Genomic DNA, 25158 nt, shown 5'->3' with positions numbered 1-25158 from the left:
CCATGACTTACCTGCAGGGGGTAGTGGAGGAGGCGGCGATGGGTGGTAGGGAGGCAGAGGGGGCCTCTTGCTCTTCTTGGATGGAGGTTCCTCCGTCGTAAGCGGAGCGGTCGACACCAGCACAGCTGGGAGAGCGGGCAGCGCCAACATCACCAGCATCCTCGTCTGCATCTCCGATACAAGTGTATGAAGGGTAGAGAGAACACCCATGTAAAGGTCTCTAGGTGGCGGCTGTGGTGCAGGGACCGGCAGCTGGGGTGTAGGAGCAGAGTCAAGGCCTTAGTCGTCCAGAGGCCCTCCTCGACGGTATCACCATAGTTGTCGCCCTCATCGGCTCCCTCGTCGTAGGGCTCGACTGACGTTTCTCTCATCACCCTCCTCCTGGATCAAGTTCCTCCTCAGCCGAGGAGATAGCCGTGCGCTGGAGGACTTCAACGCCCCCCCCCCCCCAACCCCTTCTTTGCGTCCATAGGGGATGGTCTTGAGGAGATCGGTATCTACTCCGGGTTCTTCTCAATGGGCTGGAATGAAGACTCCCTCCTGGCAGGGAGGAACACTACTACCTTCGGAGGGGCGTCCTGCGGGTCCGCCCCAGCGACCTTCGAAAGGGACACCACCCCCACTTTGATGGAAGGGGCCGCCTTCATCTGGTGCACCTGGGCCTTCACGGTCAGGCCAGCCTTGTCCTGCTTGGCCTTTGTGGTCCCCCCAGACAACCTATCCTGCGTGGCCTTCTCCTTAGGGGTCGGCTTGGTTGCCCGGTCCCCGCTGGCCTTCTACGTTGAGGGTAGGCCAGACGCCCTAACCCGTTTAGTCTTCTCCTTGGACGGCTCCGGGCAACCTTCAGCTTGCCTGGGTGATCCGACTTATTCATGGATGAAGATCCAGAGCGCTGACTGGAGACCGATGTCGCAGGTGATGTCGAACGCGCCCTGGCCGACGAGGACTTTGAAGCCTGCTCAGCTTACCTGGCACCGGGAGAGGCATGCCCCTGGGAACCACCCATGCAAAGGCCTTGGCCTGAAGCCACTCTCCCAGCCCCTTACGCCGATCCTTCAATGTGTGAGTCGAGAGTTCAAGGCAAAATGCACAAGATCCCTCCTTCTGCGCCAGGTACAGGCACTGGGAATGTTTGTCGTCCATAAAAACATTCTGCAAACTGCAGTCCCTGCAAAGCTTGAAGGGAGCGGGGGAATCCTTCTCGTCCAACATGATCCACACGGTGTAGGCCTGAGGAATCTTCTGGAAGCCTCCACGAAGAAACTCAGCGAAATCCTGGAAGCTCAAGGAGGTAGTCGACCAATGGAACCAAAACTGAAAAGGAAGATTAAGAAACTGCTGCAGAGAAGATTTCCAGCAACCAGTGAGCCTGCTGTGTAACCAGAGCCTGCTGAAGCCCTTCCTTCCAATCGACCAGGGTACACCAGAAACGACAGCCCTGACACAGAGCCTGGTGAGACCCACTAGACAACATGCATTTTGAGCCATCTCACGTCATGCTGAGACCTTGCAGGGCTGCAATGCCCCAAAACTCTGGGACCGAGACATGCCGCCTAGGGTCCAGTCTGTCTGCAAAGGCAGGAAGCGAGGAAGGAGTCCAAAACTCCACAGCCCTTTGTCTTCCTCCTTGCCCGACTCCCACTGAAGATGAATGCAGGCGAAGGAACAAGAAAGGACAAGGAACACTAAAATGGTGAAAAAACAAGGCAGGGGGCATTTTGGGAAAATGGGCACTCTTGGGTTGGGTGCCTTTACTGCAGCTGTGAACAGAGCCCGCGGTAAAGGTGCACCAAACTAGTAAAAGGTATCACTGCCACCAGCCATTAAAAGTAAGCTTGTCCCTGTAAAAGAATAGTTAGTTTTAGTGTGAAAGGGGACGCATTGCATCTCCCCAGCACTTCACATAAGGTGGAGTGTGCTGATTTCCCCAAATAAAATGTAAAAGGGATCCAAAGGTCCTTTCTACCCTTGGGAACTGTTGTGCCCTCAAGGCACAACAATAGGCAGTGTGTGCCAAACGTTGTAAAAGAGGATAGAATTCAAAATACACTGGAGAGTCTAAAAAATGAAACCCATGAAAAGAGTAAGACACTGCGAGTGTGGAAAAAGGGTCTCACTCACTGAGGTATAAGGAAAAATAATCCACCAGTAAAGCAAAAATGCCTGGGATTGACACAGGTCAGGAAGATTTATCACTACTATGAAAATCTTACCCAACACCGAGACAACCACTAGATCGTCCCACTGGCTGCTGGCATGACACCATTGGCTCGAGAGTTACTCTTGCACGGGGTGTATGCGCAGACGAGCATGAGCAACTAGGAAGATGCAGGAAGCCATCATACCCAGCATTTGTATGGCTTTACGTACAGTCACCTGGTGACTGGCTACATAGTGAGGGATCTGGAACAGCATGATTTGAACCCTCTCATTGGAGGGGAAGACAAGCCAGTCTTCTGTCCGAATTAAAGCCCCCAGAAACTGTTTGACCTGGCTGGGGTTCAGGCTAAATTTCTTTTCGTGGATACAGAATCCTAGGTTGAAGGGAAGATCTACGTCTTCTGGGTATTTGTCTGGCATGATCCGTTCAAATCTCCTGTTTTGAGCCAGTTGTCGAGGTAGGAATAGGCGGCTGGAATGCCTGCGCAGGTGAGCCGCCACTACCGCAAATACCTTCGTGGACACCCTTGGGGTTGAGGCAATGCCAAAGGGGAAAACTTGAACTGATGGTGGGTGTCCTCCATCATGAACCCAAAAGGTACTGCCTGTGCGCTGGCAACATTGAAATATGAAAGTATGCATCTTTCAAGTCTAACGTGGCCATGTAATCCCCCTGCTGCAGCAGTGGTATTACCTCCTGAAGGGTGGTCATCCGGAACGTGAGGTTTGACATACTTGGGGGCAGGTCTAAAACAGGGCGCACGGTGAGATCCTTTTTGGCTACAAGGAAGTACACTGAATAAAACCCTCGTTTACCTGCAGAAGGGGGAAGACTTTGATGGTGCCCTTTTCCAGTAGGACCTGAACTTCTTCCAGCAGGATGCGCATGTGTTCTGGCTACAGGCATCTGTTTCTTGATGGGTGGTAGCAAAGTGGTTGGACAAACTCGATACAATATCTGTGGGCAACGGTCTATAGTACCCACTGATCGGAAGTGATCCCCTCCCAGGAGTTGATAAATGAGACAGGTGACCCCGGACCAGGAAAGCGTGGCAGGGGACCCCGTACCTGCAAGTCACTTGGAGGTGGAGGCTGGGAAGCCTCTGGGAGCAGAGTTTCTAACTCTGCCCTTGCCCCTACGAGAGCAATTCGCTGGTACAGGAAGTAGCCACACTGATCTTGGGGCAATCGGGAGAAGGATTAACCACGAAAGGCGGGGCAGGCATTTGAGCCGCCACGCTGTTGATAGGTTGTTAGGCAAGATTGTATGTAGTAACCCTGTGGGAGAATACACCAACCTTGTCCTCTTGGCAATAGGTAACCCAACCATTGGTATAGGCATGTACTACACAAGTTGGTAGTGTGACTGAGCAGCCAGGCTTATCTCAAGAGGGGTCAATGTGAGCTGTAGGGTTTCAACATAGAGTTTCACAGTAACAAGTATTCAAACAACACTTCTACTCAAGGTTTCTTGATTATATTTATTAACAGTCTTAAAATAAGCCTTCTTTAGAAGGGAGCAAATGACAAAATATACACTTCAAAATACACTCCTTCAGTTCAATAAAGTAAGGAGATACCCTTTTGGGATGGCACACAGATATTCCTACGCCCTGAGGTGACTTCAACTGTGTAATATATTACTTTTCACCCTTAAATGGTAATACTGAAGCTGTGGCAAAAAGGAAAAGGTTAGTGAAGGGAACAATGGTTCCCAAGTTTCTCAAGCAGTTAAGCACTATTGAACCCCCCCCAATGCAATGTAGATTAAAGGATAGTTCCGGGACTTTTTTTTTATTGTCCCTACGGGTCGGCCATGTGTTTGTAAGCATAAATCGGTAGATCGTAGGAAACTTTCCTATGGACCTTACCCGACTTTTCGCCCATTATCGCACTCGAAATCAGCCTCCATTTTGTGATAATCCTATCATTCCGCCGCATCGACCTGGCTCACCTGCCTTTGCGGCACTAAATCAAATCCCCCGCCCCTGAGCCTGACATCAGCAGACGCGTACTGCCCATTTCAAGCACGTCTCGTGTCAACAATCGCTGCGCCTCAGCTATTGACGTGTTGCCATGGAAATGGCAGGACGCCTCTTTCCCCAATAAGTATAAACAGACCGTTTCACAACATACAGCAGCAGATTTTCGATTCCATTCCTCTCTCTGTGTTACTTTGAGTATTCTGTGACTCGTTTCAGTGCTCTGGTCAGCTACCTTCGCCGCTTGTAGCCCGTGTGAACACCTGTACCATCTCTGTAAATTATTTTACTATCTTTACCGCACAATGGCCACAATAATGCCGTATATGTACGAGCCCGAGTACACCGAGGAGGAACTACTGGAAAGGCAAGCACGCGAAAACGATGGGGATTCGGACGGCAGTTGGGAGGACCAGTCAACGGATGAAGAGCCTGGACCATGTCGCATGGACGGCGTCTCCACCTGGTGCACGTGCAATCGGTGCGAGCTAATGCCAACTGAGGAGGAGAACTGCTGCTGCCGTGAAAATTCCGGGTGCTTGGCCTACATTTCGGAAAGCGAGCAAAGTCTGCAGGAAGGCGAGCAAAGTCCGCAATGCATCACCGAGCTGCCAGAGTTCAGGGAAGCCTGCCTCTCACGGACAGTGTTGAGGATGATGATGGTGCTTATGCACGAACTTCGTGGCACTGTTCGTCCGCGTAATCCGAGTAACGAGTAAGTATACTCTGTTTGTGATGTCAGTGATGCCACCACTATTTCATGGTCGTCTCCCACATATAAAATTACATTTACATATCATTCGAACGCATGTAAATTTGTTCCATATAGTGCATTTTCTAGATATCATTTTTTTCTAAGAAAAATGACATGTGTTACCTGAATCGACATTGATAAGAAAGTTTGGTCAGTTTAATACAGTTTGCATCTTTTTTTTTCACAGGTGGTACAGGCTGGTGGCCTATCGTTGCTTCACTTGGTGGCTTCACGGGAGGCTCGGACACCGCGTTCGGAGAGTAATACCTGCCTGTGCGGTGCTTGCCATTAGACAACATTTCCCCAGTGACAGTGGACAATACCGCGGATTTTCCCTCGATGTGCTGCAACCTCAACTTTACAATGTGTAATATTTATTATTTATGTTTAATTAAAATCTAAAATAAAGCCCAACATATATTTTAACAATGGTTGTTTTGATTTTTTAAATGAATCTAGTGTATATTCTCCTGGGAGGGTGAGGTATTTATAAACTCACCCCCCTGCCTTCCATGTAGTAGATCCTGCAGCCATCCTCTTACATTCAGTTAGATGGCCTCTCCTTGGTGAGGCCCTGCGGCAAACGGGTCTTGTCTGCACGACCACCGCCCCGATCCACCCCCCCGCCCTATCAAAGGCAGTTCGCACCGGGGTACTTGTGCTGGCAAGTGGAGCTGTCAGGGAGCGATAAAGGCCAAGAGGTGCCAAAGACCATGTACACTTCAAAGTGGTCTATAGAGCATGGGTTGTTGTTCCCATGTCTACCTCCAGACCCCGTGTCTCCTGCCAAGCATCCCCCCTCACGCTGGACGGCCCCCTGCAATCCACATAAGTGTGTCTCCATTCACGAGTCTTCCTGTGTCTTGTCTGCACGACCACCGCCCCGATCCACCCCCCGCCCTATCAAAGGCAGTTCGCACCGGGGTACTTGCGCTGCTGGCAAGTGGAGCTGTCAGGGAGCGATAAAGGCCAAGAGGTGCCAAAGACCATGTACACTTCAAAGTGGTCTATAGAGCATGGGTTGTTGTTCCCATGTCTACCTCCAGACCCCGTGTCTCCTGCCAAGCATCCCCCCTCACGCTGGACGGCCCCCTGCAATCCACATAAGTGTGTCTCCATTCACGAGTCTTCCTGTGTCTTGTCTGCACGACCACCGCCCCGATCCACCCCCCGCCCTATCAAAGGCAGTTCGCACCGGGGTACTTGCGCTGCTGGCAAGTGGAGCTGTCAGGGAGCGATAAAGGCCAAGAGGTGCCAAAGACCATGTACACTTCAAAGTGGTCTATAGAGCATGGGTTTGTTGTTCCCATGTCTACCTCCAGACCCTGTGTCTCCTGCCAAGCATCCCCCCTCACGCTGGACGGCCCACTGCAGACCGCATAATGCCACGACATATACACGTCATTCATTCACAAACACACCCCTGTTTCGAATTCTTTATAACCCACTTCATATTTCTAATGAGAACTTCTTTGCGCTTTGCTAGTCAACCCGTGAAGGTGCTGGTTATCTGCTCTTCGTCTCTGTGAACTTCCGTGACCACTTTGAGCAAACTCGTCAGTTTGCAACCTGTGAACTGCTCCCTGTTCTACGACAAGAAACTACTCTGATCCCTGCATCTAACTGTTTGTTCGTCAAGGTAAGTCCATGTACCATAATCATTTTGCGTCCAATTTTTTAATTTATATCTATTTGCTAGTAGTCATCAAATTGCATCCATGTTTTCTTTTCGTTCACGACAGTACATGCAAGGAACTAGTCACATGTTCTGAGTTTAGTCAAATTACTTTTTCTATTTTTTGAAAGTTATTGAAATACTTATCCGCATGTGAATAACGTGTATAGTTCCAAAAACCAAAACGGACCTTGCATTGAACCTTTTATGTGTCATTTAATGTTTTAACACATTGGTATTCATAGAGAATTGTTGATCTTTACTTTTCAGAACTTTCCATAATGCCTGCCTGTTCCATTGGCGGTTGCCCTTCGAAGACCCATAACAAATCTGAAGGTACTATAATGCATGTTTTCCCTAAGACAATAGATCAGATAAGAGAATGGGTCCGATATTGCGGATATCCAGCCTCTGAGATAGAAAGTAGAGTCCTAGAAGTCTTTGCGGACAAGAGGGGTGATCGATACCGCATCTGCAGCAGGCACTTTAGCCCAGACATGTACTCCACATCATTGCTAATAAAGAAGAAAACACCGCGAGCGAGGCGAAAATTGCTCTCAACCGCTATTCCCACTCTATTCGTCCACATCCCTCCAGTGGTGAGTCAAGTTTACGTATTTATCTCTCGGCATTGCGGTAGTGTGTAGCATTAGCTAACAATAATTTCCCCATTTATGTATCCACTCAATATGAAGGCGGAAGATTCTCCATCCGTGTCGTTATTGCAGTCATCAGCCACTTCAAGCGCCTATCGGGTAATCTTACTTAGCTATTCTGACACTGACTTGTTTTAGGCATGTAAATCAATAGTTTTAATTGATCGTGTAATTATTTTACCTAATGGTACACCACAGTACTCGTCCTCTAGTCTTTGTTTTCAGTTATAATTATTGTTATCCAAAATAATGCAAGTAATGTCTTTCAGGGAGATGCTGAGGAGTCCAACGCATTGACGACAACCGTAGATGTCACTCAGATGCTCGAGGTACGTTTCCGGACAGTTCCATCGATGGAGATCATCAGATCTTGCATTCTTGTAGCGTGATTGTTACACACAATGTTTCTTTCGTTTTTAGCCATTGGTATGTCCTTCTGTCGTCGCCCTCCTATGTGTCTTCTTTTTTCAATATTGTGTTCATTACTAATGAAAGTCCTATGTTTCAGGGAGTCGATGGAGCATTAGTCCAAGAAGAAGGGGGAGCATGCAGTTACGGGTCGGCGCAACAGCTTGCAGAAGTGTGCACCGCAGTTACAGCATCCCTTGATGTTCTTATGCATTTCGAGGTATGGATACTGACAGATCAATCATGCGAGATCAAGTGACGTGATTACATCCGCTATACTTCCTTCTTTATTAACGCAAGTACTATGTTTCAGGGAGCTGACGGAGCTTCTTCAACAAGAACATCACCCCTAGTAGTTGATGCAGATCTCTGGGTGGTGACACTTCCAACGATGGAGCAAATCGAATCATATTTAGATATCCATTATTTATTTTAGACAACTGATCATTTGTGCAGGTCTATTTAGATGAGCCGTTGACGCCTGCAGAAAGTTTATGTTCTTTTAAACAAAATAGAAAACCATACTAATGCAATTACTGTGTTTCAGGGAGTTGCTGAAGCGTCATCTTCAATAATATCATCAATGGAAGTCTATGCGGAGCCCGAGGTATGGATCTTGACAGTTCAATCTAACTAGATCAACAATGCGTGAACTATTGTCGTTTGAATGTTCTACACAATGCGTTCATTCGTGTTTTGCTATTGAGATGTACGTATGGGTATTGGTCCCCAAGTACATTTTGTGTTTTCAATATTATTATACATACTAATGAAAGTTCTATGTTTCAGGGAGTCGATGGAGCCTCAGTGAGTGATGGATGTGCTTATCATGAAAATATAGTCGTTGCAGCGCGAGAGGAAGTGGAGACATGCACACACGAGTCGGAGCAACAGCGTCCAGATGTTGAAGTTCGAGGAAAGAAAGTTTCAAAGAAAAGAAAGCAAAAGAAGGTTAGTGTCCTGTTCACTATATTATGTTGTCTTTCACTGTCAATAGTTCAATACTGTAAGTTTTGTTTAAACTGAACATCCCTTTTCTAATCTGTCCTCTAGTTGCGAGTGGGTGTAAGAACTAGATCTACACAGACAGTGAAGCGAACGAGAGATGTTGCTTGTCAAACCTTTTGGCAGGGACTTGAGACTGGAGATGCATCGTGCCAATGGGAAGAATATGAAGTGATTGACAACGGAGCTATACCACCACCAGCTATTGATAGTGAATGTCCTCCTGGTAGTTTGGATGCAGTCGTAGATCAATTCACAGAATCCACACCCGCAAAAAATAAGAGCGCGCGAAAGTTGAAGACATTGTTTTTTTCTCCCATCTCCGGACAAGGAACAGATGTTGCAATGGAAGAGAATGAAGTGGACGACAATGAAACACCATCAATATCACTCAGCATAGCGGAAGACGATATCAGAGATTGTACCTTTCATGCGAGTGACATGTCCTCAACGTTACAGGCCGAACCAGCTGGGATGCAGAGTGACAGTATAAGGAAAGAGGCCAAATTCATTGTATTCGATAGCTGTTTGATGGATATTATTATGATGATGAAATGTGGGCATTCGGTTGGTGGGGAAGTATGTGGGGAGCCATTGATTAATGTGACTCGTGCAATTCGAGGCACTAACCTTAAAATACATGCCACCTGTACACAATATCATCCGTCCGCATGGTCTGCACAACCCATGCTGGGGCAACTGCCAGCAGGCAATCTACTTTGTGCAGCGGCCGCACTTTTTAGTGGTTCAAGTTTTAAAAAGTTACAGTATTTCTTTCAGTTTGTGGGAATCCATTTCATTGCGAAAAGTCAGTTCTACAAATACCAAACCGATTATCTATTTCCAGCCATCAGCGAAGCTTGGAGAATGGAAAAAATGTCAATGGAAAGTACATTCGCGGGCAAACGCTTCAGGCTAGCCGGTGATGGACAGTGCGACAGCCCAGGATTTTCAGCCAAGTACTGCACCTACCACTTTCAGGACATGGAAAGTAAGAAAATTGTGAGTTCGGTGGTCGTGCAGGTGTCACAAAGTACATCCTCAGTGGCCATGGAGAAAGTTGGCTTTGTAGCATCATTGCAAGAACTACAATCGCGGGGAATGGTGATCGACCTGATAGCCACGGACAGACACGTTTCAATTGCCAAGACAATGAGAGAAGAGTACAAAAATATAAATCACCAATTTGACGTATGGCATCTTGCAAAAACAATCAATAAAAAATTGTCGGCTGCAGGAAAAAAAAAAAGATATGCAAGGTATTTCACAGTGGTCCAAGTCAATCAGCAACCATCTTTGGTGGAGCTCAAAAACATGTGAAGGGTCGTTGGAAATTCTACTGGAAAAATGGCGGTCAGTAATGTTGCACTGTAGCAACGTACATCGATGGTCGACAAATGAGCATTTCCACAAATGTGAACATGGCCATTTGTCCACAGAGGAGGCACGGAAGAAGAAGTGGTTGATTCCTTCATCACCCACTCACAAGGCCATTGAAAAGATTGTATTTGATAAAACTATAACAAGAGATTTGAGGGGACTCACGGAATTCTGCCACACAGGAGATTTGGAGGTGTTCCACAATATGTGCCTAAAGTACAGGCCCAAAAGATTGCATTTTGGCATGGAAGGCATGATAAATCGGACTCTTCTAGCGGTCTTGGCACATAACCATAATGTTGGCCGTCAACAAAGTAGGACGACCGGAACTTTAGAGACGCTTCGCTACAATAAGGCCTTCACTAAAAGAAGTAAACAATGGGTGATCAAACCAGTGTTTGAGGATATGCAATATGAGTTTATTGAGAGACTTATCGTAGATGTCCTCGATAGGCACATACATGGAGTGGTGAACGAACCTATGCAGGGGACAACTGCATTGCCACCCAACATTGCCTCTGTTCCATGTCCACCTAAAGCAGAGCTCATTGAGAAATACACATCACGGTTTAAATGATTGTAATTTGATTGTCTGTTCTCTCGAGTCTCCTCATGTTGCAGGCCCATTGCAATTAAACCAAACAGTAATATAAATCATTTTTACAAAAATTATAGAATGTTTCCGTATTACAAACACATGGCCGACCCATAGGGACAATAAAAAAAAAGGCACGCAGACAAGATGCCCTTACACTAACTGCAGCTAACTAGAAATGTGTGCTCGCTCAAAGTGAAGGTCAGCTGCTTTGATGTTTTGCTCGGGTGGCGGAACGGCCCACGACCCAATATAAGGTTCTATTGTGATTTGACCTTGACAGGCCGGGACCATCCTGAAAGACTAAGAAAAGATAATGAATAAAATTTCAGAAACGAAACGATGAGCCACGTTCATTAGAAGAAGTAACGTCGGCAAAGAAGGAGTGGTGTTTCGGGTCTGCCCTACACAGAGACACAATGGAAAATGCAAATATAATGTAAGTAACTTTTGATGAGTTTATACCGCAATTTCATTACTATACAGTGGCTTTAAAGACGGGTTCAGTTGTACTTGTTCGTTCTATGTGGCATATTGTTTTCTACCGCGCACTATCTTGAGGAGAAACATCTGCTTTTACTGAAGCACCTCAAAACCTTCCTCTTTGCTTCTGCTTTCTCTCTCCCTCTCCCCTGCTACAACTGGTCCACTGTCTGCGACCTCGGTCCTGGGCCCTTCCACTCTCCACCTGCACTGCCTCCCTGTCAACCCCTGCACTGGGGGACTGTCTCAGTATCCTACAGCCCCCCCTTCCCAGCACTTGTTCTGCACTTACCTTGCACTTGCCACCAGCTGGCCCTATTTATTTATTATTTTATGCTACTTACCTTGTACTCCACTCCCCCCCCCCCTCCATGCCTCACCACGCCTTTAAACACTTGTGTACACCCAGTAGCGCTGTCCTCGCTATGAAATGAATAATTTTAATAAGGATCTGATGGTGAGACTAATTTCATTTTTTATGTTTTTAGGTACATCATTCACTACTGTCTGTGTCACGAGTACCAGACACCGGCGGACGGCTTCTACAGCCGCCAGTTGCTTCTCCGCGTGAACAACGTTACCACCCTGACCATTTTATGGGACGATCGCCAAGTACAAGTATGCCCTTACGCGGTACTAACGGTTAGATGCAACATACCTACCGTTGTGGTGGCCTAGTGCCTCGTTGTTGGAACAGCCATGCGATTATCAGTGCGACCGAAGAGCTTATTTTTATCGTAAACCAACACCCTGTGTACTGCACACGAACATCGCTTCCCTCAAGACGAACTAATTTGGATCGAGAGCAAAGAAAAATGCAAATCGCTGAATATTCTCTAAACATTTGATGTCCAATAAACGTACTTTGCAAAATGTACAATCTTGCCGTTTGCTTTTAAACCACGGTTTCACATTCCGAATTGTGGTGCTGTATTGTGAGATGCTCTAAGACCCTGTGTACAGCAAAGGACCATCGCGTTCCTCAATACGAACTTTTTGGAACATGAGCAAATAAAAATGCAAATCGCTGAATATTCTCTAAACATTTGATGTCAAATAAATGTACTTTACCACATTTACAATCTTGCGGTTTGATTTCAAAGTACAGTTTCATATTCCGAATTGTGGTGCGCTGTATTGTGAGCTGATCTGTGTTGATTTCCGGGGTCTGTGTGGAGTCGCGTAGAAGACGCCTGGGCGCGTTTGCCTACGCAGCTCAGTCACGTCACGGATAGAGGCGGGGAATATGAATGTTTTGATAAAGTCTGTTTCAGGGGCGGGGGATTTGATTTAGTGCCGCAAAGGCAGGTGAGCCAGGTCGATGCGGCGGAATGATAGGATTATCACAAAATGGAGGCTGATTTCGAGTGCGATAATGGGCGAAAAGTCGGGTAAGGTCCATAGGAAAGTTTCCTACGATCTACCGATTTATGCTTACAAACACATAGCCAACCCGTAGGGACAATAAAAAAAAAGTCCCGGAACTATCCTTTAACCCTTCCCCAGCTATACAATTAAGTTGTATGACTTTTTGGAGGGATAGTTAAACATAAAGTCAGAGGTTCAGAAGTGTCTTCAGGGAGCAAGGAAAGCCAATGCCAATTGAGCAAAGTCTAGGGGAGCTGAGGCATTTCTTGAAGGTAGGTAAAAGTCTTCCACAATGTTAAAGAGAGTTTTGTTGTAAAAATAAAATCACTGTTGGGCCACAAGTTGGGGGACTTGTGAAGGGTAAAGCTTCAAGCAACTCTGCAAAGGGCAGCAAATGCAAGTATCCAGTGAGAGCAAGCAAGCTACACACATAAGAGGTAAGTACCCCTTAGTTCACAGTACCTTAGGTCTGAAGAAATAGTTCCAGCTGGCTTCTGTTCCTGGGCCTCAGTCATGGGGACAAGAGGGAGGACGTCTGGGGACTCCTTCACTACAATTTGAAGGTTGGCGGCAGCAGCAATGGGCGCAATTCAAATCAGTGGCACTTTGCAGGTTTCAACAGTGGTTCTTGGACACCTTGTGGACTTTCCTTGCTTCTGCGGTCCAGCGTTTCAATTTTGGTGTTCCTGTCCCTGGCACTCAGTTCCTGCAGCAGCAATGGAAGTACAGCCAGCAGAGGGTGGGTTTTCAGTCAAGTTAGTCTTGGGGACGATTGGTCCGGCCAACCCAAGGGGAGGAGAAGTCATTTTCGGGCTTCTCTAGTCAATGTCGAAATAGGAGCTTCAGCACTGTAGACGGTCTTCACCGGGCAAACCAACGGCCCAGGAGGTGCAGCAAGCTTCTCTTCCGAGTTTCTTTCTTCGGTTCCTTCGTCCAGTCGTCGACTGCCTTTGTTGCAAAAGACTGCGCCTTTTTATGCAAGTCGCTCCCATTCTTTTGCAGCATAGCTGTCACTCGCACAGCAGGGTGGCTATCCCACAGGACAGCCAGCCGGCCAACCACATTTGGGTGCATTCCTGTAACCAAGGAGACTTAGGACAGGGAGTTTCAGGCACCTCCCTTGCTTCCTGCCCAGCCAGACACGCTGGAGCCAGAGGCAGGCTTCACCAGTGAACCCCGCCAAAGACAAAATGAACAAAGACCAAACCTGGTATGGCGCGCACAGTAAATCAAGACATACCTTTCCAATAAGAAATGGCGAAAAAAGATCGGGCCATTTTGACAAAAATGTGCACCCATGGGTGCTATACTGCAGTTGCGAACGCAGTCCGCGGAAAAAACACACAATGGTAGGAAAAAGTAAACCACTGCCACCAACCATTAATTGTAGAAAGGGTAACATAAAAATGTTACATGAGAAACTAAACAAAGGGGATGACATGAATTAGTCACCTTAATAGCATTTCTGATAATTGTATCTGCTTAGATTCACATGCTGTGCATATGGTCCGACATCCAGTGGTAACCGTGGAGTATTGCATCTCGTCTTTCGGGGACCGAAAGGGGACGTCGGCATAGGCATGTCTGTAACACTATCCCTATCGTGACTTCTAGTGTACCCAAAACCCCTCACGCGTCGAGATCCATCTGATTCTATTTTTTCTGCTATGAGGGAGCCCAAGGCTATTGTGAGCGAGTACATGGAAAGAAGTAAGACGTCTATGTTCTTTGCACCCCGAGCGGGAGGGCGCATGTGAATCCAAGCAGATACAATCATCCGAAATGCTATTACGGTGAGTAATGCATGTCTTCTGATGCTCGTTAATCTGCCTAGAATCACATGCTGTGCATAGACCTTTGAGCAGTACCCGGAGTTGGGTTGTGAGAAGGAACAGTAGAGAAAAGATGTCTTAGTACTGCTTGTCCCACCTGAGAATCAGACGTAGAATGAGCGACTAGGCTATAGTGTATTGTAAAGGTGTGTACAGAACTCCAGTTTGCCGCTTTTCAAATGGACTCTAGGGGAACATTTGCAATGAATGGTATGGAAACCCCAGTGCCCCGAGTTGAGTGTGCTGTAGGCTAGTTCTCTTATCAAGAGAGAAACAGTGATGCATTTGACAATCCACCTTGAGATAGCCGATTTAGAGACAGGATCCCCTTCTCTACCAGCTGCCACTGAAACGAAAAATTGGTTCGTTTTCCTCAGTGGTTTCGTTCTTTCCAGATAAAACAGGACTGCCATGCACACATCTAGTGTGTGTAGGATTGGTTCACATGGAACTTAGTGCGCAGAACTACCTTATCCCTGTGGACTGTAACAAAAGGGTCTAGAACAGAAAGGGCCTGTAGTTTGTTAATCCTTCTAATAGAAGTGATAGCCACTAGGAAGGCCGTCTTGTAAGTAAGGTCTTTTAGACTTGATTTATACATTGGCTCAAAGGGAGATCCCACGAGTCTGGTTAAAACCACATTCAGATCCCACCCAGGCGATGGGTGAGAAATGGGGGGGCGGGGGTGGGGAAATGAATCCTCTTAACCCCTTCAATAAAAGCTTTAATCACCAGTATTTTCCACCACGACACCTTCTGTTGTGACGTGGTGTAGGCCGACGGTGCAGCCAGATGAACTTTTAGGTAACTGAAGACCAACCCTGCGTCTAAAAAATTGGTTAGGTACAGCACAATGAGTGGGTGAGCAATTGATGGGATTGACGCCCTTGGTATTACACCAGATGACAAACCAATTCCATTTGCTGGAATAGCAATAGCAGGTGTTAGGTTTCCTAGCTTCCCTGAGAATGTCCACGCATCTGAGGGAGCTGAAGGTGTCCAAACCCTAGGACCTCAGTAGCCAGGCTGCTAAGTTCAGAGTTTGTGGGCATTGGTGTAGTGTCTCCGCCCTGTCCTGAGACATGTTGTACGGGGCAGGGTAGTTTTACTGGTGGGCAGATGGACATTTCCATTAGATGAACGAACCAGGGTTGGCGGGCCCACATGGGGGCTACCAATATCGGTGCATCTTGTGCACTATCTTGTTGAGTAGGGGAGTCGGGGAACATGTTATCCAGAGACCGTTCCCCATGGAGAAGTTCTGGGGATACCTGGAGGCGTAGTCTTGGCATTGGGCATTCCTGAGTTGCGCACAGCTCGATTTCTGGGAAGCCCCATTCTGCAAAGACATTGGACACAATGGGGGTCATTACGAACTTGGAGGTAGCCATGGCGCTATTAGCGCCATGGCTGCCTCCAGACTCGTGTCCGGGTTCTCGGAATGGGGATTTACCGGGTCATTCCAACCTTCGAGGACCCGGTAAGTCCCCATTCTGAAAACCATTCCCCATTCCCATTCGAGCCCCCATAGGGCTCAATGGGAATGGGGAAGGAGAAAATAGCGGGCCTGTTATTAGCTCCCTGGGTCCTTTAGCGGCTCCCGCTAAGGGCGGCTGGTAAAACCACCCGGCCTTAGTGGGACCCGCTAAGGGACCTCGGAATGCGGCGGTAGGGGGTTAACGGCACGAGCATCCTTACCAGTGCCGTTAACCCCCTACCGCCGTACTCGTGATGACCCCAATGTCTTTGTGCAGACGCCATTCATATTCTATAGGCAATGGGAAATCTCTGCTGAGCACGTTGTGGTGCAGGATCACACCACCTTCTCTGGAGAGGTGGTCTGCGGCCACAGGAACCCTGCTGACGAACCTCTGGCACTTGGCGTTCATCGTCACCACAAACAGATCGATGTGGGGATTGCCCAATTGTCTGAACAGGAGATCCACTTGGTCCTGCCGAAGCTCCCACTCGTGGCAAGAGCGCAGCTCCCGGTTGAGGGAGTCAGGGATGGTGTTCTTCACTCCTGCCAGATGAAACGGGGCGAGGAACATCCCCTGGGCAACTGCCCTGTGCCATAAGAGCGCTGGGGATCTGGTGCACTACCCCCCCCCCCACTTCCGGATGTAGAACATCATGTTGGTGTTGTCTGGGAAGACCCGTATCTCCTTGCCCTTGAGGGATGGAAGGAAAGACTTAAGGGCCCAAAACACTGCCCGCAGCTCCAGAATGTTGATATGCAATGAATTCTCTGGCAGCCACAGACCTCTTGCGTGGAGACTTTCGTTGTGCGTGCCCCATCCTTCCAGGGAGGCACCCGTCGTGTCTCCCGATGAGGTGGTGTCTGGAAGGCTGCTCCCCCGACAGATGCGTGCGGACTCCACCACTGTATCGCTCAACAGAAACTCTAGCCGAGAGATCTTGTCCTCGAAGCTTCCCAACACCTGAATCCAACGGGCATCGAGGAACTCTTGCAGTGGCCGCATCCGCAGCCTGCACAGGCGAATGAGGTATAAGCATGACAACATTATGCCGAGAAGGGACTTGATGGACCTCACCCTTGCGATCTTCAGGGTCAACAGCCACTGTACCTTGCCCAGGATGGCCGCTATCCTCTCCTCCGAAGACACCAGGCACGACACTGTTGAGCTGAGACCCCAAAAACCGCACTTATTGCGATGGCACCAAGCAGGACTTCGCATAGTTCACCGAGAACCCCAGCTCTGTCAGCAGCTGGCCGGTCTTTGCTGTGTGAATGACTGCGATCTCCCTCGGATCAGCCAGTCGTCCAGGTAGGGGTAAACGTGGATCCCTCAGACGCAGCCGTGCCGCCAGGCACTTGGTGAAAACCCTTGGCGCCGACTTCAATCCGAAGAGTAGGGCCTTGAACTGGTAATGTTGCCCCTGAACCACAAAGCACAGAAACTTGCGGTGTCCCTTGTGAATGGGGATGTGAAAGTAAGCATCCTCCAAGTCCAGCGACGACAGAAAATCTGCTTCTTCCAGTTGTCCTAGCACGTGCTGAAGGGTGACCATCCAAAACGTCTGGGATTTGATGTACTAATTCAGATGACAGGTCTAGGATGGGCCTTCAACCGCCAGTCTTCTTGACGAGGAAGTACCGAGAGTACACTCCAGAGCCACTTTGGGACGAGCTCCATCGTGCCCTTCTTCAGCATAGCACACACCTCCAGCAGAAGCTGAGGGACGTTGTTTTCCTGCCTGACCACTGGTGGTATGAGAGGACACTTGTAATTCCAGGGTGTGTCCGTGGGCCAGAGTGTCCAGCACCCAACGGTCAGTGGAGATGGACTTCCACACGCTGACTAAGTTTGCCAGCCGGCCTCCCACCGGGGTGTGCCGGTGGGGGCCCAACGTCATGGGCAGTTCAATCTTGCTTCGCCGTGTAGGGGACCTTGTCGACAACGGCGACCTCCCCCAAACTTCCTGCAGCCCCTGCAGGCCTCCAGGGCCGAAGGCTTTATAGGCACCTTGGGGTTTACCCCCAGAAGTCCGAAAGGACGGCCGTCGTTGCTGCAGCGTGCCCAAGGCACAAGCCGTCTCAGTGTCCGCCTTTATGGCCTGAAGAGACTCGTCCACGGTCTTGCCAAACAAATTGTCCCTGAAGGGCATGTCCAATACCCTCGACTGTACATCCTTGTGAAAGTTAGTGGCCCTTAACCAACCTCGCCGACAAAGGCAAACGCAGTTGCCCATTTGGTGGCATCCTGTGTCAGCAATGTCCGTGCCACTGATGACATGGCCCGATGCCACTTCGCCCTCCTGCAGGATCTCCAACGCTTCCGCTCTCATCATCGGGAAGGAAGTCTAGGAGGGGAGCAATTTTAAACCAGAGCTCCCTGTCTTAGTGTGCCACGATGGGAAAGCATTGGCCGCCTTAATAGTCATCGCCGGCGATGTGTTGTCTCGTCCCATGGCGTTCAACTTCTTAGCCTTGCTGTCGGGTGGAGTGGGTCTGGGGGGAGGTTGTTGACAGGGAAGATCCAGAAGATTTCTTCCTCGCTGCCGCTGAGCCCACTGAATCAGGCAAGACTGGGACCTCAAACTTGGGTGCAGAGTACAGCAGCCTCTACTTCTTTTCGTACCGGTCCCTATTCGCTGGTGCCGAGGACGGGTTCTTCATAAGGGACAGTGCCTCGTCCCAAATGTCCAACAGCGGGATCGACAGCACGGTCTTCCTCTTCGCCTCGCAGCGTTGGTACAGGAAACCCTCTTTTCCTCGGGGGTCAGTTGAAACAGGTCTGAAGCCGTAGAGATCATGGCATGGAACATGCCTATCTTGTCGGGTGGTGAGGCTCTGGGCAGCGAAGACTGGAGGTCTAACTCTCCCCCCCCCCCGTCGTTGTCTGTGCCCGTCGTAGTCTGTGTCCATATCCTCCCTCGGTGGAGGGGAGGCGAATGGGTGACAAGGCGGTGGAGGGTGAACTCTCCTCTTCTTGGCAGGGGGCGCGCCCGATGGCCCCGGTGCCGTGGGATCTTCTGTCGGCAGAAGGGGTAGCCACGTCTGAATTTCCGAGCACAAGGAGTGAAGTGCCTGGAGAATGTCCACCGAAATGTCAGCTGGGGGTTGAGGTGGTTGCTGAGGGTTCTAGGTCATTTGGTCGAAAATAAATGGTCGACAGGACAATTGGTTGACACCAAAAGGTCGACAGGACAATTGGTCGACACCAAAAGGTCGACAGGACAATTGGTCGAATTTTTGTGTTTTTTTCACTATTTTTTTTGGGGGGGGTCTCCTCTCCCAACCCCACTTTTTTTTTGTTGCTAAAAAACCCCTTTTTTCCCTAAACGAAAACCTAAAAAAAAATATATATATATAAAAAAAATTGCGACCATTTGACCTGTCGACCAAATGGTGTCGACCAATTGTCCTGTCGACCATTTGGCCGGACACCGTTGCTGAGGTGGCGGAAGTGGGAGCGACGAAGGAAGCAGTGTCTGGTTCTCCAAATCCTCCATGCCCTGCTCCTCCTCGTCGGTCTCGTCGCCACTCTCGACATCTCCCTCGTGGGGGTCCTTCCCATAGTAATTTCCCTCGACAAACTTCTTTTCCAAAATGGTCTGGAGAGTAGAAAGCTGCTCCTCAGGAGATGTCTGTGCCCTGCAGGACTACCGTGCACCCACCCCCTTCTCTGCGACCAGGGGAGACTTTCGGGGAGATGATGGGCATCGCCTTCTCCGGCGTTTTCTCTATGTGTGTTATGGGCTTAAAATAAGATTCCCTCCAGGCAGGGAAACTCTCGCCTTGGAGGCCGCACCCTGTGAACCCGTGTCCACAATCCTTCGCTAGGGACCTCACCGCTCCTTCAATGGAAGGCTTCACCGGGTGAGTCTGGCCTGCACGATCTTGGTCGAGCCTGAGGCCTTCACCTTAGGGGGGTTGGGTCAGCGCATGGCCTTCTCCGACTCGCCCGTCCGGGGCTTCTCCAGAAGCTTACCCGGGTAGTCCAACTTCCTCGCTGAACCCGAGTGTTGGCTCGTGGTTGAAGGTGCTGGAGATACCGAGCTCGCCCTGGCCACCGGGGAGCCCGTCGCAACGGCGTTTCCAGTGCCCGTGGACTCATGGTGCTTAGCCTTATTTTGGGCACCTGTCCTCGGAGCGCCCTCAAACGGTCTTAGAAGACCGCTCAGTTTTCTACTTGTGGCAGGGGCCTGGAGCCACTCAGTGAGACGCCTGCACCGATCCTTCACAGTGCAGGGGTGTTACGCTCACCTGCTATCCACAGGGACGCCACCCAGCTGGGTTACTCACTGGTATGCTTCTCAGCTTTGCCCTGATGTGGTCTGCGCGGAAGGTTCTGCCTTATGGTAGAATTAGGCATGCTCTCCGTCCTGCCTTCTTTGCAGGGGCGCGTTGTCTTTCATGGGCGAGTGCGGTCCAGTTACTTCACTGACGCCGGCCCGATTTGATATTGTTCAGGTAGGTCTTATTGCTGTTCTTTAGTTTTGTTGCTATCCTGCATGCCTTTGTTTAAAATGTCTCTTTCTCCCTTAGGTATGCAGAGCTTCAGCGCGGCGAACTGGCTTGGTTGAGCCCCGCTGGTAAATGATGGCGCATTTAGAGCGCTATGATGTGGCAAGTAAGTGCTATGCGCAGCACTGCAAAGTCTTGCCTTTGCTAACCTGCATTTTCCTTCCGTGTAGGTCGCGGTGGTGTTCAGCGCGAGCGGAATGTCCGGAGTGGTGCCAGCCGAGAGGCGACCAGCCACAAGTCTTTTGAGCAGTTCGTAATTTGTAAATGTCTACAGCTTTCTTTAATGTTGCCTCCATCTTCGTCTTTCAGGTCATTCTGTCCGGGAGGCGTGCAAATTCGAGGAAGCTGTTCTCAGCAGCTGCGAGTGTTTAAAGATGAACACTGCAGGTAAAATGCTGCTGCTAATGATGTTCCTTTTATCTCCTTGCAGGTTCTGCTTCTCCGAGGTTCGAGGGAATAGCTGGACACGGTGAGCGTCACGTTGCAAGCTGCAAAGTAACACGAAGCATGTTCTGCAGTCAGGGTGTGGTTTATATTGCCCAGGTAAAGTAGTACCAGGGAAAGTAGTTCCAGGCCTGCCACATCCAAAACACTAGACCGCATAGCTTGGTTCTTAGGAACCAAGCTATGTGGATGCCTCCATGTTGGCTGACAATACAATAAAGTAGTTCCCAAGCACATTGTTGTTCATGGTGTATGAGCCTGGCGCCATAGGCACCAGGACTGGCCCCATGAGGGCTTTTGAAGAGGATGCCAGGCTCTAGAGGCCAGAGTCCTGAATCCACCTGGCCAATGGGTTTGCCAGAGGGGGTTTTGGGCGAGGGTCGTGACAGGGAGACCATCTCCTTGCAAAACACAGTCTTCCTCCATGCGAGTTTGGTCCGAATGCAGGCAATAGAGGCACAGGGAAGGTCCATCGTCCAAGTAGATGTTCTGCAGGCCACATCCTGGGCAAACCCTGAACAGAAGCGTTGAGTCTTCCTTCTCCTCTGCCATGTCCATGCGGATTAGGCCCCGAAGAATCTTCTGGAATCTTAACTCCAGAAAATTCAGCCCTTGAGGGGCGCTGGAAAATCCAAAAACGGGTCCCCGTTAATCGGATGATGGGTCGACTGAGCTCGAGGCTCGATAAAACAAAAGAGTAAAACTCTGGAGAAAAAAGCACGCAAAACGCAGTAAAAAGCCTGAGAGCTAATCACGAGGACAGCCACCACTCGAATGTGTGGTAAAAATCTGAGGATGGCTGCCAGAGGAGAGGCTTAGGTAGAGGGCAGTCATTGACTGGGGGCAGTATGCCCCAGAGACCAGCGATTGGTTGTTAGGAGAAAGACAGTTCAGAAATGAAACTGAAATAGATTTGTTTCTTTACCGAGGATTCCCAGCCCGATGACGGGGAATATTCATGAGCATGTGTATCCATGCCAGACCCCATGCTGGAGAAGAGGGTTTTGGAGAATGCGCAGGAGCACAAGTCTAACCCTAAACAAACATCCTCCCCACAAAAAATCCGGTAAATAGAAGGCTAAGTCCCACGGGGGTGGTAATAATACGAGGAGTGACCTTCTCAAAAGCAGGAGGGCAATAAGCTCTTCCTGACATTTCTATTTAACTTCAACTGTGGGTCGTCGGACCACAAGAAAGGAGACATTAGGCGTCAAAGGGCATATGGGGCCGCCATTCACAAGTCGCTCAGTCCGTCAAGGTAAGAAACGCATGTAGTATTCACTAGCACTTCGCGCGTAGCATCTGTTTAGAACATAAATTTGCCTGCAATATTAGAACTAAGAGCATCAGTTAACCAACACTGATTTCTATATTGTGCATCTCCCAAAAATGTATTCAGTGGTCTATGAGCATTCAACATTAAGGGTGCAAAAATTTACTAACAAATCCCATTACTTTGAAGCCATAAAGCGAGTTCCAAATAAACCTAATCAACTCAAGTCATAAAAAAACACCTACACAAAGGGTTATCTTCTTATACACAATTGTGGCCAAGGCGAAATTCAGAGGCATTGTTAAAGTGACACTTGCGCAGGAGTTGGCACTATGTCCAACATGTAGATTAGAAAGATCTATTTGATATGCTGCAGCTCAAGCAGCAGTACAGCTATATGGCAACGTGGCTAAAAGGAATGTGCAGAGCGCAAGACAAACTCACCCTTTCTCTAAATCGCCTCCTCCACTCTCTTTATACTCTTTCATAGCTTTCTCATAATCTTTCTTCGCTACCTCAGCCTTTCGGTCCCACTCCTAAATAAGAAAAACATAGGGAACAATTACTACACAGAGACTGAAACAAAGAATAAAATAAAGAAGCAGGTACCACGATACATCTAATACCACCTGATGTTGGCTGCGTAAATGTAAAGGACAGTAGTAATAGATATGCACAAAAACAAGGTAACCCTTCATAGAAAGCTGCCACCTTCAGCTGGCTCACAACCTTTTCCCCATGGAGAATAAATCTCATGAGCAATCATCCTTGAAATATTATACTTTGCCAACATGCTATAGAAGGGCCTTCCCTAAGATGTGAATACAAAAACAATGTGCTCCACAGTCATGTCCCTGAGACCAAAGTCTTCAATTCAGCACCACTGGTCCCCACTTTTCTCCTAGATTACATAATCAATACCTGCTTTTTCAGTATTTTTTCTTTACTACAGAATCAAAGAGTAGTCCATCTTTAAGAGATCATGAAATGCATTACTCACTGTAATCGTATTTCTGGTGCTTGTATCTGCTTAGATTCACATGCTGTGCATATAAACATCTAGTGGCTATCGCAGAGTATTGCTTTTTTTTTTCAAGATCGAAAAAGGACGTTGATTATAGGCGTGTCTGTAACACTATCCCTAAAGTGATGTGTAGTGTGCCCAACACCCCTCACGCTTTGAGGTCCCCCCGTTGCTTTTGTTCTGCCATGAGGTAGCAAGAGAATGCGTGGGCGAGTACAGAAGTAAAGAAAGTAAGATGTCTTGTTCCTTCAACTCAGAGAGGGAAGGAAGGGTGGGTGCATGTGAATCTAAGCAGATACATGCACCAGAAATAAGATTACTGTGAGCAATGTATGTCTTCTGATGCTTGTGAATCTGCTTAGAATCACATGCTCTGCATAGACTAGTGAGCAGTACCATGAGATGGTGGTGGGATGTTTGAAGGAACAGCAGCGAAGAGATGTCTTAACACCGCCTGACCCACCTGAGAACCAGTTATGTTAATGTTAAAGGACATTTGTACCACGCACCATCACCACCGAAGTGGTCCAGTCTTAGAATGTGTATCTAAGCAGTAATGTTGATTGTGAACAGAACTCCAGGTAGCTGCTTTGCAAACAGAATCAACATTTGCAATGAAAGATATAGTAGCTCCTGTGCCTCGAGCGTAAAGGGTAGATCTCTTACCTAGAGAGTAACACATTTGGATGCATTGAAAAGTCAATCTATAGATTGCCGACTTAGAGATAGGGCCCCTTCTCTACCAACGGCAACATAGACCTGGAATGTATCTGTCTTTCAAAGTGGTTTTGTCTTATCAAGGTAATACCCAGCTGCTACCCTAACATCTAATGTAGGGAGGCTTCTTTAAGCGGAAGTTCAATGGATTAGTTCACATGGAACTTAGAAATGTAAAGCACTTTGGATCAAAGGGCTATATAAATTCAATAAAATACAAATACAAATGAATTTAGGTGCACAGTGTGGGTGTGCACAAAACCACTTTGTCCTTATGAATATAACAAATGGGACTTGAACTGAGAGCCTGCAGTTCACCAACTTGTCTAATAGAGGTAATATCCACCAGACAACTAGTCTTATAGGCGAGAGCCTTAAACCTAGCTTTGTGCATTGGCTCAAAAAGGGGGGCCCATAAAAGTTTATTAAGGACAACATTCAAGTCCCATCTGGGAATTGAATTAGAAATAGGAGGGTATTTTTACCCCTTCCATGAAAGCCTTATTTACAGGGACTTTCTACCAGGATATTTTGCTTCGGGATGTGGTGTAAGCAGAAAAGGCAGCAAGGTGGACCTTTAGAAAATTAAAAACAAGTCCTGTGTCTAAGAAGTGACTTAGATAAAGGACTGTGCGTGGGTGAACAGTCAATTGGGTTGATGTTCTGAGTACTGCACCTTTGAGGCAGCTGGCAATGTCCAAACTATGACCTGTGGAGCCATGCTGACAAGTTGAGCATTTGGGAGCATGGGTGGCGTGGTGTTCCCTGGTCTTGGGACAGCAGGTTGTACAGGCAAGGAAGCTTCACTGAGAGGGGAATGTGACATTCCCATGAGATGTGAAAACCACAGCTGACAAGCCCACATTGGTACTATCGGGATTAGTGTAACTTGTTCCTGGTGCATCTGGTGAACTTTCCTGTTGAGGAGAGGAAGTGGGGAACAAGCATAGGCAAATCTCCCTGACCACGTTAGAGACCGTTCACCGTCCCTGGGGATACCTAAAAGCATAGTCATGGCACTGTGCGTTCTCCAGTGTAGCAAAAAGTTTGATGGCTGGATGACCATAATCTGCAAAGTTGGTCTGGAGAGGAGAAAGCTCCTCCTTAGAGATGATGTCCGTGCCCTGCAGGACTGTTGCCCCCCCCCCCACCCTTCTCTGCGACCAGGGTAGACTGTTTCGGGGCGATGATGGGCATCGCCTTATCCGGTGTCTTCTCTATGGGTTGAAAAGACGATTCCCTCCTGGCAGGCAGGGAAACCCTCACCTTGGGGACCGCACCCTGCAAACCCGCGTCTGCGGCCTTCGATAGGGACGCCACCACGCCTTCAATGGAAGGCTTCGCAGGGTGAATCTGTGTCTGCACGACCTTGGTCGAGCTAGAGGCCTTCAGCTTGGGGGGAGGGTCTCC

The 25158-nt window shown here is 48.5% G+C and overlaps 1 protein-coding gene across 3 annotated transcripts in view; it reads right to left on the bottom strand.

Moving 5' to 3' along the window:
- The window catches only part of SSRP1 (structure specific recognition protein 1), a 366705-nt gene that overhangs the window by 6478 nt on the left and 335069 nt on the right, over nt 1-25158 (bottom strand). For all 3 annotated transcript variants that reach the window (XM_069628997.1, XM_069628998.1, XM_069628999.1), the window contains one exon: nt 22452-22543. In XM_069628997.1, the coding sequence (XP_069485098.1) occupies nt 22452-22543 (92 nt within the window). The remainder of the gene's footprint in view (nt 1-22451; nt 22544-25158) is intronic.

The sequence above is a fragment of the Ambystoma mexicanum genome, chromosome 12, assembly GCF_040938575.1.
Source record: "Ambystoma mexicanum isolate Mex_15411 chromosome 12, UKY_AmexF1_1, whole genome shotgun sequence".
In the NCBI taxonomy this organism is placed as follows: domain Eukaryota; kingdom Metazoa; phylum Chordata; class Amphibia; order Caudata; family Ambystomatidae; genus Ambystoma; species Ambystoma mexicanum.
The sequence above is the reverse complement of the archived record's forward strand: the minus strand, read 5'-3'. Positions and strand labels throughout refer to the sequence as shown.